The sequence below is a fragment of the Saccopteryx bilineata genome, chromosome 2, assembly GCF_036850765.1.
Source record: "Saccopteryx bilineata isolate mSacBil1 chromosome 2, mSacBil1_pri_phased_curated, whole genome shotgun sequence".
Taxonomy (NCBI): Eukaryota; Metazoa; Chordata; class Mammalia; order Chiroptera; family Emballonuridae; genus Saccopteryx; species Saccopteryx bilineata.
Window position 1 is genome coordinate 326,746,772 of NC_089491.1, and position 17,104 is coordinate 326,763,875.

Consider the following 17,104-nt stretch of genomic DNA (forward strand, 5'->3'; position numbering starts at 1 on the left):
GTTCAGTGTCAAACAACCAGAGACAGTCCCTATACTCTGGAAGCTGCTGAAACTATTTGAACTAGCCAATCCAAAACCTATTTACTCTGCCTTGCCTATTCCTTCTCAAAGAAGCCACAATAAAAGTACCTGCCTGGTCCCACCACCTCTCTGCCTTGTGACGGATCTCAGTTGGCCCCTCTTGGCCCACTGTGATGAGACGGTACTCTCTTAGGATCTGTGAGTATAATAAACTATCTTTTCAATGTCGGTCATCTCCTGATATGTTGGCCTTACTACATGTAGATAATAAATGTATTGAAACACACAGGGCTAGCAGGGGACCATGGGCCACTTACTTAAATCTGAGGCTATGTCTTCTCTCTCTACCTGGATATACATGGGCCTTTAAACACCTTTAAGTTTCATAGTGACAAGAAAGTCAATGAATGTACTCTTTTATTTAAATACCTCATTCTCTTGCAGTTATAAATAATTCTCTCCTCTCTTTATCATTCTTCAAAGTAATAACTGACCTTGGTTTTTCCATCCTCTCATTTTTTAAAGGCTGTTTAGCCAATTTTCAAGATCACAGCTCTGAAATATCAAAAAATTACTAGAGTCTTCATTTTGTGTAATACATTGTCAGTGGTTATCATTATATACAGTCTTTCCATTTATAACAAAAAATGTATTTATTATAAATGGCATAGTCCCAAATATTTCTAGGATGATAGAGTGGCTAAGCACATGGATTTTGAAGTCATTCTTCCATCCAGAATATAGGTATTGAGGAGCTGCTTGCTCTTTGCCCGGCACTGTACAATGTGATGGAGACGCACTCATGGGCAATAACAGACACCAATTTATTCTATGGTGAAATTTACTGACTCAAGAACTCACACACATAATCAACTCATCAGAGATATTACTGCATTAACTATAAATTATAATAAGTACTGGGGAAGGAATAATACAAGTTGCTGTAAGAACTCCTTTTGGGGTGATTGACCTAGTCCAGTTCATGGGGCCATAGGGACTTCTCTGAAAGAGCTGAGATCTGAAGGATAATTATCAGGTTCATTAGGAAGAGGAAAGTTAAAAAGAACATTCCAGTGAGAAAGAACAGTGAAGGTCCCAGGGTGGAAGGCATCGTGAATGAGATTAAAGAAGGGAGACTGGCACATGGTACAAGAACAGGAGCCAGATCACAAAGTTCTAGGCTTCATTTTAAGGCATATGACTTTGACCATAAGGACAAAGCCATTGAGTTAAAAAAAAAAAGAAAGCCTTGGTTTGAATTCCAACTCTGCTCCTTTTTAGCTATACAACTTTGGATCATCATTTAATCTTTCCTAAGCCTCACTTTCCTCATATAAAAATGGTATAACAATGAGTCTAACTTTATAGGAGGATTTATATGATGATAAACAGAGTAGGATTCTTACATATATTAACTGTTATTATCTCAAGTCACTTTTGACCTCAGGGCCTTCTCTTCATCTTCCTCAGTCAGCTTAAGAGACAAGTCAATTGCAAAATCACTCCAGAAACCAAATCTTCATGTAGTTGGAGGTCTACAAGATGGCTAAGAGCAGAAGCAGAATAACATAACTACATATTGGCCCTCTAGGGCCATTCTCAATTCCCATATCCTTGAAACTGAACTTATGTTCATTCCTTTGGAAACCAATGTGTCCTTCCTACCATTCTTCCCATCTCAGGAAATGGTGTCATCAATGCTTCAATCACATAAACTGGCCACTTGGCAGGAAGCCTGACCTTCTCTCTCTTTCTCAATCCTACAACTAATTGCTTTCAAGTCCTACAGATTTTCCCTGCAGCATGTCTGGTGGATCCCTCCCCCTTTCCTGCCATTCCTGGCTAGTTCAGGCCCTCAGTCTCTTGCCAGGCAATTACAGTCATCTTATAATAGAACTCTCCAGCTCATAGACTGCACCTCAAAATCACCCTTCTGGTAGCCTTACAAAACAAAGATCAAGTTCTTCTGCTTGGAAAGTCTGAACACTGCCCCCTTGTGGTTCTTCCCCAACTCTCATTTCCACTCTCCCAACTCTCTCCTAGAGAATGAAGTTCAATCGCTAGCAGGGCACACAGGCCCTCTGCAGTCACCCTTTGACTTACCTCTTCAACCTGTTCCCTGCCAGCTCCTTTCATCCATTCTGTACTTAATGACAAAAAACCTGCTTGCACGTGTCCAACGTGCACCACACACATCTCCTACAGTCTCCATGTCTTGCCCAGGCAGTTCCTTCTGCCTGAAATGCTACCTTGTCCTGTCCCTGCCAGCCCCACGGACAAAGCAACCTTATGCTGAAAGACCAGCTCTAATATCAGCTAGAAGGCGAAGATGTTCTGTTCTCCCTCCTCCCTCCTTCCCCAGTCAGGGCTGGTATACAGACTTCACACAGCAGTTATCTACTGTTTCCTATCTTTACCCACCTGCCTCCTTCTCTAGAGGACCCAGCCCACTGCATACTGCCCCATCAAAGAGTACCAGGCCACACAGTGAGACCTAATAGAGATTAGATGAATAAAGGAATGAATGAGAAAAAAGTAAAGGGAGATGATTTCAACTTGCTGGATGAGTTAACTATTAGAAAGTTTTAGCAAAGTTAGGAGATGCTTTAAGAAAAATGAAGCTTGCTATCAATGGGAAGTTTGCCAGCAGAGAGATGCTTGCTGAATTACGAGATCAATGATTTATATATTGGGTCAGAAGCTGGTTTCAGTGTCCTCAAAATCCTTTAAACTCCAAACTTTGTGCCCTACTTGGCCCTAACGTATTTTTCACAGCAGTTATGCAAGCACTGTTGCTGTGTACAGAACATTAGTCAAAATAAATGGTATCAACCCAAAGCCTTATCTTATAGTAAACAAGCAACTCTGAGAATAAACTACTTTTTATTATGACATTATGTCCATACCCATTAAATGTCTGAGAACAGTTTCGCTCTCAAAGAGTGATTTTATTCACTAAGGTTGAGAAAATAATAATAGTAACAACAAACACAGTGTAAGCTTTGGCAAGTAACTAAGCTCAAACGAGACAAGGTCACCTTGATGACTAATCCTGATGTATTAGATCTAGAAGAACAAACTATGCAAGTAATTCAGGACTCCTTACTAATCATGGTATTTACTATTAATTTTCCAAATGAAAATAAAATAAAATTTTCAACTCTCATTCACAATGATTAAATTATTAGGAACATTATAGTTATCATATATAACTAGGTTTATAGCTCCTTGCATTTTCTCCTATATTGTAAAATTTTATTTATAGGTCAAGGAAATATTTAGCAAATAACACAAATATTACTTAGAGAGATATATTTACTATACTACTTGGCAAGACATTTGCCACATTCTGTCTTGCAAAACATTTAGAAAATGTCAGGTCTCACCAAATAGATATAAGTATGAAAATTTCTGTGTAGGAGATATATTCTGGTTCTGCTTGAATCTAATTCTGTAGAAACAAGTGTTAAATTGAGTTGTTTTCTAAATCTGAATTTTACATATATTCACATTCCCTAAGCTTATTATGAAATGTATATCTCCAATGTCCACCAAACAGCAAAGTCACAGTCAAAAAACATTTTTACTGTCTGCCATACAGAATATATAGTCTCATATAAGGTGACAGTGACACCAATCACTTCTGTTCAAGGCTAATGGACATCTGAAACCACCTATTAGAACTTTTTTTTTTATGTCAGATTGTCAGCAAAGAACAAAACGCAATAGAGAGAGAGAGAGCCATGGGACTTAGTTACAGTCCTACCTCCACAGAGAAGCAATACAAGCGTTCCAAATTTCTGTTTGCTTATCTTAGAAATGGAGAAAATGATCTGGGTGCATTTTAAATTCCCTTGTTTTCTTAAAAAAATCAAATTGTGCTTTATTGAAACGTAAAGGTAAGTCAATTCTTGATTACTTGGAGGCTGGCACCCCATGCCAGTACTTCCCAGTAACCTGCCTGCCTCAAGCCTGTGCCCCTCTGTGTTTTAGTTGGTGGGCACCTAACCGCTTCCCTTCTACCAGAGGATGGGCAGCGGGAAGGGCAAACAGGTAATGCTTTCTGAGTGCTGCGGAAAACAGGCACTTGTAAACGATGGCTGAAACGAGCTCCAGAGATTACCTGTGGGGATCATTTCAGCATCAACATCTATTAATTAGAGCTGAATAAATCAATAGCACCCTGGAGCAGCTCCGACTAACGATTTGTATAGATCTTCATGCTGCCCTGTAGACAGGGTGACCACACATCCTGCTCTGACCACACTGGAAATCTCTGTTGCCGACATAATTATTAGTAGCAACACCCTCTTCTCTTCGCTCTCAAAATTGTCCTGGTTCCCTGACAAGTGATCTGGTGGTCACCCTACAGGAACTGCAGGGAAAAGAAGGATAAGGCCTCACTCTGCATTGAGTTTCTGTGCAGACCAGTGAAAATAAACTCCAACTTACTCCCCCAACAGCCCGGCTTTGTGAGTCTTCTCAGAGGGGACAAATGAGGGAAGGGCCACTGCACTAGTCTGCAGGGAGATGTGTTCCCAAGAGTCCTCCCTCGGCTTCTCAAAAGGCACTCCGTAAGCAGCATGCAGTTTGCCCATCTTTGCCCTGCTGACCCACCCTATAAAAAAATATATCAGGACTACCCCTGAGACTAAAGTTTATTTAAAGTTTATTTTTAAAAAGTACTAACATTAACTAGTCCTTAGGAAGAGTTAAAGAAAACTGGAAGCCTGTCATAGTGTCAAGCTGGGGGACATCAATTTAAAAAGTAGCACTTAAATGAGACTATATAAAAGCTATGGGACTGCAAACCCCCCCTCGCCAAGAAGGCCTTTGGGGGTCTGCATGAGTCACACACCCGAGGCTTGCTACAGATGGCTGTGAAAAAGAAACAGAACATTGTTTCTGTTTGTTTCTTCTACTTTTTTATATTCCAGAAAAGGAGAACTAGATTTCCTGTCTACTTTCTAGGCTTTCTTTTCTGTTTCTTTTCATTTTTCATCAGAATAGTTCCCCTCGCTTGCTTCTATCTTTAGTAATGGTAACTGAAAAAACAACAGTTCTTATCTACTAATGAGAGCTTAAAACTACAAATGTGATATACTTTTAGAAAATAATAAACAGCCTGATTAGGTGGTGGAACAGTGGATAAAGCGTCGAACTGGGACGCAGAGGACCCAGGTTCAAGACCCCGAGGTTGCCAGCTGAGCACAGGCTCATATGGTTTGAGCAAGGCTCACCAGCTTGGGCCCAAGGTCTCTGGCTTGGGAAAAGGGTCATTCGGTCTGCTGTAGCCCCCACCCAACCAAGGTACATATGAGAAAGCAATCAATGAGAAAGTAAGGTGCTGCAATGAAGAATTGATGCTTTTCATCTCTCTCCCTTCCTGTCTGTCTGTCCTTATCTGTCCCTCTCTCTGTCTCTGTCACAAAAAAAGAAAGAAAATTATAAACATATTTTATGAATGTTAAGTGTTCACCAGTTTCTGGATTTTCTAAGAGAACCATATTTATCCAGATTAGTAATAGCAGAAAATTATCATCAGCCCCATATCATAAATCCACAGAAGTAGTCTTTAAAATGGACGGGAGCTTTCATTTATTGAAATAAAATGCCATCTAAATAGTAATATTGTGATAAGTTTAAAGATAACCCTGTTCCTTGCTCCATCTTGGCCAGAATGTGAATCACAGTCTCAAAAGATTTCCAAGGCCCTGGCCGGTTGGCTCAGTGGTAGAGCATCAGCCTGGTATACAGGAATCCCAGGTTCGATTCCCAGCCAGGGCACACAGGAGAAGCGCCCATCTGCTTTCCACCCCTCCCCCTCTCCTTCCTCTCTTTCTCTCTCTTCCCTTCCCACAGCCGAGGCTCCATTGGAGCAAAGTTGGCCCGGGCGCTGAGGATGGCTCCATGGCCTCTGCCTCAGGCGCTAGAATGGCTCTGGTCACAACAGAGCAACACCCCAGATGGGCAGAGCATCGCCCCCTGGTGGGCATGCCGGTGGCTCCCGGTCAAGTGCATGCAGGAGTCTGTCTGACTGCCTCCCCGTTTCCAGCTTCGGAAAAATGAAAGAAAAAAAAGACTTCCAGGGGCAGTTTGTTCATGTGCAACACGTCCCTACAAACACACCACACACTATAACAAACCTAGAAGGGCCAGCGTCTGTCTGTCAAACCCAGTAGAGCGGTTCAGGAATCACACTTCTTCTAATAAGAAAAGCCACTGAGCAGATGGCAAGTAGAGGAGCCCGGACACAGGACCAGGAGGAGAACATTTGTGCCTGTGGTTCTGAACTGTATGCATCACTTCCTCGAAGACATGTCTATGCCTCCTACCTCAAACATTAATATTCAAGACAGACATTTTTACTAAAAAAAAAAAAAAAATTAACTCAGTAACAGCAACACAAAATTGAATGGGGTCTCAGTGTTTTCCCGATTTAGATGTATTTATTTTTTCTCTAATATCCCTGTGGGGTAGAGAAGGGGAGAGGGTACTGGTGTAGCAGACATAAGTCAGGAAAAGTCTATTTAAAATAGAACGAAGAGTCAAAGACCACAGCTGTTGATCTCCGAGAAAATAAAGATAGTTTTCTCAATTTTGCAAAAACTAGAGGCAGGAACAATCGCCCAGCCCCAGTCCATACCCAGGATGTGAAGTCTGGTTTAAAGAGTGGGATTCCTAGGGCACACGGGTTGGTTCTGCTTCTAATTCTAATGAGAACAAAAAGCAAAGACAAAAGCCTAGCTCCTCCAGATGTGGCACTCAGATCAGCGGCATCAGCACCCCAGAGGAGCTTTTGGGAAATTCAGGCTCTGGGGCCCAACCCCACACATACTGAGTCAGCACCTGCATCTTAACACATCCGAGTCCAGGGTGACTTGTCCACACAGGGGGGTGGGGGGTGAGAAGCACTGCTAGAGGACTTGCAGTGAACAGTGGACAGCTAATTCCTTTCTACTGAGGATTTTACTTCTTTGCTGCAAAGACAGAAGTGCAACTTTGCCCACACCTGGAGGAAAAAAAAGAAAATGGGTTTGTATCCCTGTTCTGTTACTTACTAGCAAGTTACTGGGCTTCTCTGAGTAATTCCCTTTGGGTGAAAACAAACACACACAAACTACAGCTCTTCCAGAGCTGTTAGGAGAATTAGATTAAAGAAGAGTATAAGGATGGCCAGGCACGTGTCCGGCAGAAGGCAGAAAACAGCTTCTGATTCAGGAGTGGAAGGAAATAATGGGTCAGCAAACATTGCTTTAACATTGAGAGAATAATGCCAGTTTCCCCAAAGCTAGCACATACACTTCACACAATTTGAACAAAACTCCCATAAATATTTTAATTGTATACAACAATCTTAAAGTCATAATGGAAAAAGAAATTTTAACCAAGACAAGTGCTTTAGAACTGTGTTTTTCAACCATCCATCAGCAGACTGGTGCCGGTGGAGGAAAGAGTTAACCACCCTGATGTTATGAAGAGTATAGACCTAAGATCTTGGTGGAATTTGCTTATGCTCATGGTGATTTCTGCCTTAGCAGTTTCCAAAATAATTTTCCTATTTTCACCCATCCCCAAGTGTAAAAAGGTTAAAAACTACCACTTTAAAAGAACAGAAGACTAGGCCCTGGCCGGTTGGCTCAGCGGTGGAGCGTCGGCCTGGCGTGCAGGGGACCCGGGTTCGATTCCCGGCCAGGGCACACAGGAGAAGCGCCCATTTGCTTCTCCACCTCCCCCTTCCTCTCTGTCTCTCTCTTCCCCTCCCGCAGCCGAGGCTCCATTGGAGCGGGGTTGGCCCGGGCGCTGGGGATGGCTCCTTGGCCTCTGCCCCAGGCGCTAGAGTGGCTCTGGTCGCCGCAGAGCGACGCCCCGGAGGGGCAGAGCATAGCCCCCTGGTGGGCGTGCCGGGTGGATCCCGGTCGGGCACATGTGGGAGTCTGTCTGGCTGTCTCTCCCCATTTCCAGCTTCAGAGGAATACAGGGAAGAAAAAAAAAAAAAAAAAAAGAACATAAGACTATAAGAGAATGCATAAAATTCTTGATAAAAATTCTATTCAATACTAAAGCAAATTCTTATGCAGTAACAGCTAGCATAAATGAAATCAACAAATAGCACAAACTTAAATTTAAATATCAAATATTTAATAAATATGAATTATGAAATGATGTATGATGATGATGCTATGCTCACTGGTAGTGGAAGAAGTAAAAAATAAAGTAACAGTGAGACAACACTTTATATCAGTGATTTTATTCAGGTGTGCTACAAGAATTTTTAAAACATGCAATACCTGGGCCCTGGCTGGTTTGCTCAGTGGATAGTGTCAGCCCAGCGTACAGACACCCCAGGTTCGATCCCCAGTCAGGGTACACATGAGAAGCGACCATCTGCTTCTCTGGCCTTCTTCTACTCCTTCTCTCTCCCCCCCCCCCCCCCACAGCCGTGGTTTGATTGCTCCAAGCATCAGTCTCAGATGCTAAAAAACAGTTTGGTTGATTCGACATTGGTCCCAGGTGGGGGTTGATGAGTGGATCCCGGTCGGGGCGCATGCAAGAGTCTATCTATCTCCCTTCCTCTCACTTAAAATAAAACAAAACTAAAAGCATACAAAACCTGATTATTTAGTCAGGGGCACTGACTTCTTTCCCCTTATAGTGTAAAAAAAAATTTTATAAAAGACAACAGCCAACACAACAACAGCAGTCTGGTGTGAAAGAATCAAACTTATACCTCTTTTTTTGTCAGATTGGCATAAAATAGATATTTTGGTGTGCCACAGAATTTGAGTAATTAGTTTATGTGTGCCATGAGATGAAAAAAGGTTGAAAATCTCTGCTTTAAACCTTTCTAATAAGTGCCATAACACCAACATGATGACAACAAATACGTGTGTACATATAATGGGGTGTAGTGGTGCTCTTATTTCTAGGGGCCAGATTCCCAGGACAGCATCACAGAGTCAAAGGAATGTAACAGTGGTAACACTAGCAGCGGTATTCATCACAACAATAACAATTACCAACATTACCTTGGCAATCAGAGGACTCCTGATTATTAATAATGATTAATAATCACCTCATTATTAATAATGATCTCCTATAAGTATCTGTAAGTATACTCCTATAAGTATATATTACTACTATTGCTACATAGATTGTTGTTGTTGTTTTTAATATGGAACACTTCGCATATTTGCATGTCATCCTTGCGCAGGGGCCATGCTAATCTTCTCTGTATCATTCCAATTTTAGTATACGTGCTGCAGAAGCAAGCACTACATAGATTGTATTTAAATGCCACTGTTCAAGCACTTTACATATACATATTAACTCTAATCCTCATAACAACTCTAAAAAATAGAAATTATCATTCCCATTTTACAGACTAAAAAACTGAGGTATAAATGTGCCTAGTAAACATTAGAACTTAAATAAAAGTTATCTTGCTGCTGTTGTTATATATATCTTCTGACAGCTAATCTAACCCAAATAAAAATAAACAATTCAATAAACAAATATCGAGTATGTACATCTGAACACAAATGGGAACATTTGGACAGGTCAGAGTAAACATGTTCATATGAAATAAAGAAAAATGCAAAAGGACCCACACTAGCCTGTCCACATGGATTATTTTGTTGGAGAGAAGGTGATGTTGAGAGAAGAAGAGGGATGTAGAAGGGGCAGCAATCGGAATGATCAGAACACACACAGAACGAGAAAGCTGAAGTTCAGGAAAAAAAACAAGAGCAACATTTCACAGTCTATGGGGACACAAAGAGGAGTTTAAGAAATAGGTGTTTCCGTCTGACCAGGCGGTGGCGCAGTGGATAGAGCGTCGGACTGGGATGTGGAAGACCCAGGTTCAAGACCCCAAGGTCCCCAGCTTGAGCGCGGGCTCATCTGGTTTGAGCAAAAGCCCACCAACTTGAACCCAAGGTCACTGGCCCCAGCAAGGGGTTACATGGCCTGCTGAAGGCCCACGGTCAAGGCACATATGAGAAAGCAATCAATGAACAACTAAGGTGTTGTAACGCTCAACGAAAAACTAATGATTGATGCTTCTCATCTGTCTCCGTTCCTGTCTGTCTGTCCCTCTCTATCCCTTTTTCTGACTCACTGTCTCTGTAAAAAATAAAATAAAAAATAAAAAAGAGCCTGTCTCTGCCTCCCCACCTAAAAAAATAAAAAAAATAAAAAATAAATAAACTAAGACCATCAGAGCTGGAGACAAGATCTTTGAAAAAAAAAAAAATAGGTGTTTCCAAGCAAACTTCTTTACTCAGAAAAGCAATATTTTTGTTAAATGATTTTGCTTTTTCCCCCATGTAATATAAATTATTAAGAAAATTTCCAAAACATTATTCTTTGTTCAACAACAAAAAAAATCCAGTAATTCCAAGATTGGGATCTCGTGATCATCCATGTAAAGGCACTGTCTAAAGTCAGGAAAGCTGGGTTTGCTCCTGCACTATCTTTGGGCTATCTGACCTTTGCCTAGTCAATAAACTACACTTAGTTTTCTCAGCCACAAATTAAGAGAGTTCAACCAGGTGATCTTCAAATACCTTTTTAGTTATAAAAGGGTGATGATTCTATAATTAAAAAGCATAAAGTAGAAAAGGGAAAAACTAGCAAGAAGGAATGAAAATTATTAACATTTTAAGGGAAAAAAATGTTCAAAAACTTAATCCCTGATAGCAGTGGTTCTCAAATGTTTTGAAGTCAGGTTGCATTTAAAATCCTATAAATAATTGTAGGCACATTATATACAAATTTCTGAGAAATATGTTATAATAATTAAGTCAAATATTAAAGAAAAAAACATAAAGTCCAAGTGTGCTTTTATGGTAATTAAACAAAGTAAATATGAAAAAATTAAATTTATTCTGATATTAAAAACATTTTTATGTTACATTTTTTGAGTTATGCTTTTTAGAATTTGTAAAAAAGAGGGCTTAAAAAATAAAAAGATGACAAAATAGTTATCTTTTTAATATATAGAGATACATTCTTAGTAAGATTTAGTAAATTCGGCAGGTCCCAGCACGAACGTGTTAAGTTTTTTCATTCTCATGTTTATGAGAAACATGAGCCTGATACATCCTGGTGATTTCTTCAATGTTTGGGCATATATTTGAAAGGAAAACTTTCATTTCCTCATCAATACATTGAAGAATTTCTCTCTTTTTACTCTTAATTGTGTTGAGTGCAGAAAACCCCCACCATACATATCATCTTAACTTCACACCAAACAAAGGATAGAAGAAACTTGCCTTCAGTCTTTCCGGGGAACATGGGGGGTAGTGTAAACAATCCAGCACCACAGCTTAACAGCCTTTTGCAACCTAATCAGGCAAGTGAGGTGAGGGGTTGGGCAGACTGTCAGTTTACAGCTAATTCCCCACACCTCTGTCCCCCAAAAATCTAAACTCCGAAATCCCTGTTGGTTTTTTGGTCCCCAACAGGCACATATTTCACTGAAATACCATAGGGCACACCTGGAAATATTCTAGGGTGCACCAGTGCGCCCTGGTGCATGCTTTGAGAACCACTGCTTTATAGCTAAGCAGGTCATTTAACGACCCATTTAAAACTGTACATTTTTAGAACTAAAAACTGCAATAATTTCAACTAGTGATTTCACAGTTTCAAGTGGTGAATTTAAGTACTCAACCCTTTCATTTTCATGTGGAGGGGGAAAAAAGTTGCCAGTTTAGCTGTATTTCAGACTCTTCACTGAAGTAAGGCTAAATTTGTCACCTTAACATGAAGCCATCTATGGGGAGTAGTTCAAAATGTCATCCGCTACAAAATAGCCTTACAAAGAAAAGGATAGTCGGCCCTGGCCGGTTGGCTCAGCGGTAGAGCGTCGGCCTAGCGTGCGGAGGACTCGGGTTCGATTCCCGGCCAGGGTACACAGGAGAAGCGCCCATTTGCTTCTCCACCCCTCCGCCGCGCTTTCCTCTCTGTCCCTCTCTTCCCCTCCCGCAGCCAAGGCTCCATTGGAGCAAAGATGGCCCGGGCGCTGGGGATGGCTCTGTGGCCTCTGCCTCAGGCGCTAGAGTGGCTCTGGTCGCAACATGGCCATGCCCAGGATGGGCAGAGCATCGCCCCCTGGTGGGCAGAGCTTCGCCCCTGGTGGGCGTGCCGGGTGGATCCCGGTCGGGCGCATGCGGGAGTCTGTCTGTCTCTCCCTGTTTCCAGCTTCAGAAAAATGAAAAAAAAAAAAAAAAAAAAAAAAAAAAGAAAAGGATAGTCAAGCCTGCCAGTCAATCAAATTAAAAAAGCACACATTATAATTTCTGACAGAAAATTTTGAATGTTAATAATAGAATATAAAATTGTCAAAGAAATGCCTGCTTAAGCATGACAGCTTCCTAAAGCAACAGTTTTAATTTTTATAAAACTTCTCCTTAGAAGTTTTATAAATAATGTGATTATTAATAACATTTAATGAAAATTTATGCCTAGGTGCAAAGCATAAAAAGTCACTAGGTTCATCGGACATAAAGATTTCCATGTGTTTGTTAAATTTAATGTCATTTGCTTTCCTTAAATGGTTATGGGATTTTCCAAAAGCATACACAAAATTCCTTAAAACTTTGCCAACTTAGTAACATGTAAACCACCTTTTCAGACCAATTGGCATCTTCTAGAAAAATCTACGGAGTCTTTTAAGAAGATGTCTTATGAATTCCCACGAAAACATAGACTGTTTATCACAACCAAAATTCATAGACAAGGATGACATAGGGAAACAATTCATGGCTTGTACAGTTATCTGAAATTTCAGAAATCAAGCAGTTCCCTAAGTAGTAGGTCACAATTTTCTTATCTACAAGCACAAGCACGTGCATTTATTTATATCCCCGGATTAACTTCAAGTCTAATTTTACTGCCACCAGTATCCAGGGGTGGATTCCTTTTTTCCAAATGGACCTTGAGCTAGATCAAAGACATTTTAAGGACAAAATCTACTTCTCTGAAAAATAGAGGGTGTGATCACCCCGTCATTAATTAAGGCTTAGCTGTGCCCTTTTGGCGCATTCTGTGGCGGCTGTAGAAAGCCGGTCCAGCCAGCCGTCCCCACCTGTTGGTGCAGTGGAACTGTTGGACATACCCAAAAGAGCAGGTTGAGGGCGTAGAGTAGGCAGCGCAAGCACTTGACGGAATCTTCTCTGGCCATGGTGACCCCCGAAAGGGTGAAACCCCATTCTTTTACCACATCCTACCCCCAGGGGCAAGGCAGCAGCGATCTGAAAGGGACGGGGAAGCACAGGGGATTTACCAACGAGCTCCGCACCCTACCCATCCCTCCCTGCCAGCCCTCGGCTGGGTCCGGAGTCTGGTTCGAAACCTCGTTCATTAGAGACACCACTTCACCGAAAATCATTTGTTAAAGTTATAATCTTAACCTAAATCCCCAAAGTTTCAAACTGGCTTCAGCTAGCACCTGCTGAGACGAGTAAAGCTGACTCTCCGGATGAATGAATGCGCACTGCAAACTCCGTTCTCAGGGGACTCGCCGAGGTGTCCTCTGCATTCTGATGAGACGTTCTTTAAAACCTTCCCCAGTCCACGCCCCTCCCCGGGGACAGCCCCGCTCTAAGCCTCACTACCCCTAGAGACAACACTGGCGCCGCCCGCGAGAGCGCGGGTTCGAGTGACCCTGTCATCAGGACAGTTACCTAGTTCCCGGGCCCCCCAACTCCGCACCCCCCACCCCGTCCCGCAGCTCTCAGTGTGAACGCGCCGCACGAAGGGGGCGCAGCACCGAGCTGGGATTCCGCCTGCGACTTGAGTTTCTTTGGGAGAACGTGAGAAATGATGTTTCGGCCCCGGAATGATGGATTAGCCGGGGGCGGGGCGGGGAGGGGCGCAGGGGAATTAGGGCCGGTGCAGCTGTGCAGACACCGGGTTAGTCATTCCCGTCCCCTCCCCCGGCCCGGCCGCCGCCGCGACCCCGCGCTCCCAGCCGCCCCCGGAGCACAAAGCCGAGCGCGGTCCCTCGCCCGCCACCGCGTCCGCGCGCCCCCGACAGGGCGCGAGGGGAAGCTCGGGCGGCCGGGAGCGGGGCGACCTCTAAGTAGTTCGGCACGCCGCTCCCGGGGCAGCCGCGGCGGGCGGGCGGGTGGGCGGACAGCCGGCAGGAAAGACAGGGGCGCGCGGCCACTCACCGTCCGCGCCGGGCCCCGAGCCCCGCTCCCGCCCGAGAGCCGTCGGGGACGCACGAAGGGGGCTCATCGAGGCAGGGGCGCTCCTTCCGCACAGCCGAACGGCTGCATTGCTTCAAGCTGGAGACGCTTCCTTCTCTTCCTCTCCCCGCGCCGCCGCCGTCGCCGCCTCCTGGGAAAAAGAAAAAAAAAAAAAAAAAAAAAAGAGTCCTGGGCAGCAGTTGCTGGAAAGTCTCAGCTAAGCCACCTCCCAGCGCCGCTGTCCCTCCCAAGTCCTCGCGAAGTCCGGACGAGGCAGCGGCGGCAGCCAGGGCTCGCAGCGTTAACTCTTAGCGCATGCTCAGGCCGCAGCTGCCGGCTCGGATCCTAGTGGGTGTTTCTTGTCCCGTCACCCGGCGTGAGCTCCTGGAGGGACACCTCACCTCTACGAGACCCTCCGGGAAGAGATAAAGCCTAAGGACTTTGGGGGAGTCCGCACAGAAAATCCTTTAAAATGGTGGTGCCCGAGGAGGGGAGACTGGTTATAACCTTAGGGAAACGGGCTTTTATTATATGAAAATATTTGTGTTTGAGAAGGGGGGCGAAGGAGTGGACCAACCCGATTCCTGCAACGAGAAACCCGTTTTCCACAACCTTTAGGGAACCACCTCCTGTGATTTGTCACTAACTTGGTGCGCTGTGATCCTTTTTATTGCTTTGTTGCCCTGCCTGATTTAAAACAAACAAAAGCAGTTTTTTCCTACTTCCAAAATGCATTACTAGCATGTCCGTGAACACAAGAGTAAACGTGTCCCCTCTGGCATCCAGAATAGGAAGAAATTATTTTTAACTCTTTTACAAGCAATCCAGAGTCTCCAAAATTTTCTCCCAGTAAAAGTGAATTGTAATTAGGTGATTTACCTTAAAATGTGTATATAGTAATAAGAATAAATTTTTTTCTAAACTAAGGATTCAGGAAGTAGTAAAATAATAATGGGAGACTGTTCCTCCAAAAATAAATAAATAAGTCTCCTTGGAAGTAAGAAGTTTCACGCTTAAAAATCACTCCCTTAGCCAGATAGCTGCGTTGGTTGGAGCATCGGCCCAAGCGCAGAAGTTGCGGGTTGGATCCTGGTCAGCGCACACGCAGGAGTGCACTGATGTTACTGTCTTTCACTCCTTCCTCTCTGGCTAAAAATCAATAAGTAAAAAATTTTTTAAAAATCCCATTTTGCTAAAAAGAAAATATCTTCATATAAAATTTTGATGTTGCCTGACCTGTGGTGGCGCAGTGGATAAAGCGTCGACCTGGAAATGCTGAGGTCGACAGTTCGAAACCCTGGCTTGCCTGGTCAAGGCACATATGGGAGTTGATGCTTCCAGCTCCTCCCCACCTTCTCTCTCTCTCTCTCTCTCTCTCTCTCTCTCTCTCTCTCCTCTGTCTCTCTCTCTCCCCATTTCTCTCTCCTCTCTAAAATGAATAAAATTAAAAAAATAAAGTTCAAATTTTGATGTTTATGACTCATGATAGCTCACATTTCTATAATTATTTTTGTGCACATTGCGTGGCAAATAGATCTATACTACCAAATCTGAAATCCATGAAATAAAAGCAACAGTTTTTAAGAGAATTTTTATGAGTTTATTTCAGACAAACTGACCACAATTACCAGGAAGCAAAATCTCAGTGATTTGAGAAAATGCTCTGTATAATGCAGTTTCGCAGCTTATTTCATTATATTTTATTTCATTTTATTTTATCATAAACTGTTCACAAAAAATAGGGGATCAGTGAATGTGCAGATACTCCAGTACTTTCAGCCTTTTGTATAGTGCATTTTCACCAATGAAAGAAGTTTCTTTTGCATCTCATTTACATAATCAAATAGCTTTCTTTCACTTGTCATTTGCTTTTCTGACGTTCTTGTTTAATAAAATCAAATGCTTTTTTTATCGCTTCATGTTCATTTTAAAATATACCCTAATTTTTGTGAGCAGCATAGTTTATATGCAATGTTATTTTGTAGTAGTTTCAGGTGTACATTACACTGGTCAGACAATCACCCTTCACAAAGTGCTCCCCCATATATTTCCAGTACTTACCTGGCATTGCACATAGTAACTGCAATATTGCTGACTATATTCCTTCTGCTATACTTTACCTCTCTGAGACTGCTTTGTAACTACCAGTGTGTACTTCTTGACTCCATCACCTTCTTCACTCAGTCCCTTAATCCCCTCCCCTCTGCAACCATCAGCTGTTGTTTGTATCTATAAGTCGTTTTTATTTTGTTTATTCATTTATTTATTCTTAGATTCCACTTATAAGTGAAATCATATGGTATTTGTCTTTCTCTCACTGACTTATTTCACTTAGCACAATACCCTCTAGGGCCATCAATGTTGTCACAAATAGTAAGATTTCATTCTTTTTTTATGGCTGAGTAATATTCCATTGTACATATGTAATCATTTTTTTTTTATCCATTTGTTCATTGATGAGCATTTGGTTTGCTTCCATATCTTGGCTATTGTAAATGATACTGCAGAGAACATAGGGGTGCGTATATTCTTTCCAATTTGTGTTTTGGGTTTCTTTGGATATATACTCAGAATTGAAATTGTTCAGTTGTAAGACACTTCCAGTTTTAATTTTTGAGGCCTTTCATACTGTTTTTCACAGTGGCTGCACCAATCTATATTTCTATCAATAGTGCACAAGGGTTCCCTCCCCTCCACTCCTTTACCAACACTTGTTTGTTGATTTATTGATGATAACCATTGTAACAGGTGTGAGGTGTTATCTCACTGAAGTTATAATTTGTTTTTCTCTGATGATTAGTGATGTTGAACATCTTTTCATATGCCTATTGGTCATCTGTATGTCCTCTTTGGAGAAGTATCTATTCAGGTCCTCTGGCCTTTTT

The 17,104-nt window shown here is 42.4% G+C and overlaps 1 protein-coding gene and 1 non-coding gene across 5 annotated transcripts in view; both read right to left on the minus strand.

Annotated features, from left to right (window-relative positions):
• The window catches only part of TSPAN12 (tetraspanin 12), an 82,905-nt gene extending 68,177 nt beyond the window's left edge, over nt 1–14,728 (minus strand). For 2 of the 4 annotated variants that reach the window (XM_066262180.1, XM_066262177.1), the window contains exons 1-3: nt 14,621–14,728; nt 14,202–14,370; nt 13,115–13,280 (exon numbers count right to left, since the gene is read on the minus strand). In XM_066262180.1, the coding sequence (XP_066118277.1) occupies nt 13,115–13,210 (96 nt within the window). In that variant the 5' untranslated portion in view covers nt 13,211–13,280; nt 14,202–14,370; nt 14,621–14,728. Of the gene's footprint in view, nt 1–13,114; nt 13,281–13,477; nt 13,682–14,201; nt 14,371–14,620 lie in introns of those variants that run through there. The other 2 variants (XM_066262179.1, XM_066262178.1) reach the window with 2 other exon arrangements.
• Nucleotides 9,191–9,297, minus strand: LOC136327887 (U6 spliceosomal RNA). The gene has a single exon (XR_010729946.1). It is a non-coding gene; the product is annotated as a U6 spliceosomal RNA (small nuclear RNA).
• Nucleotides 14,729–17,104: the final 2,376 nt, after the last annotated feature.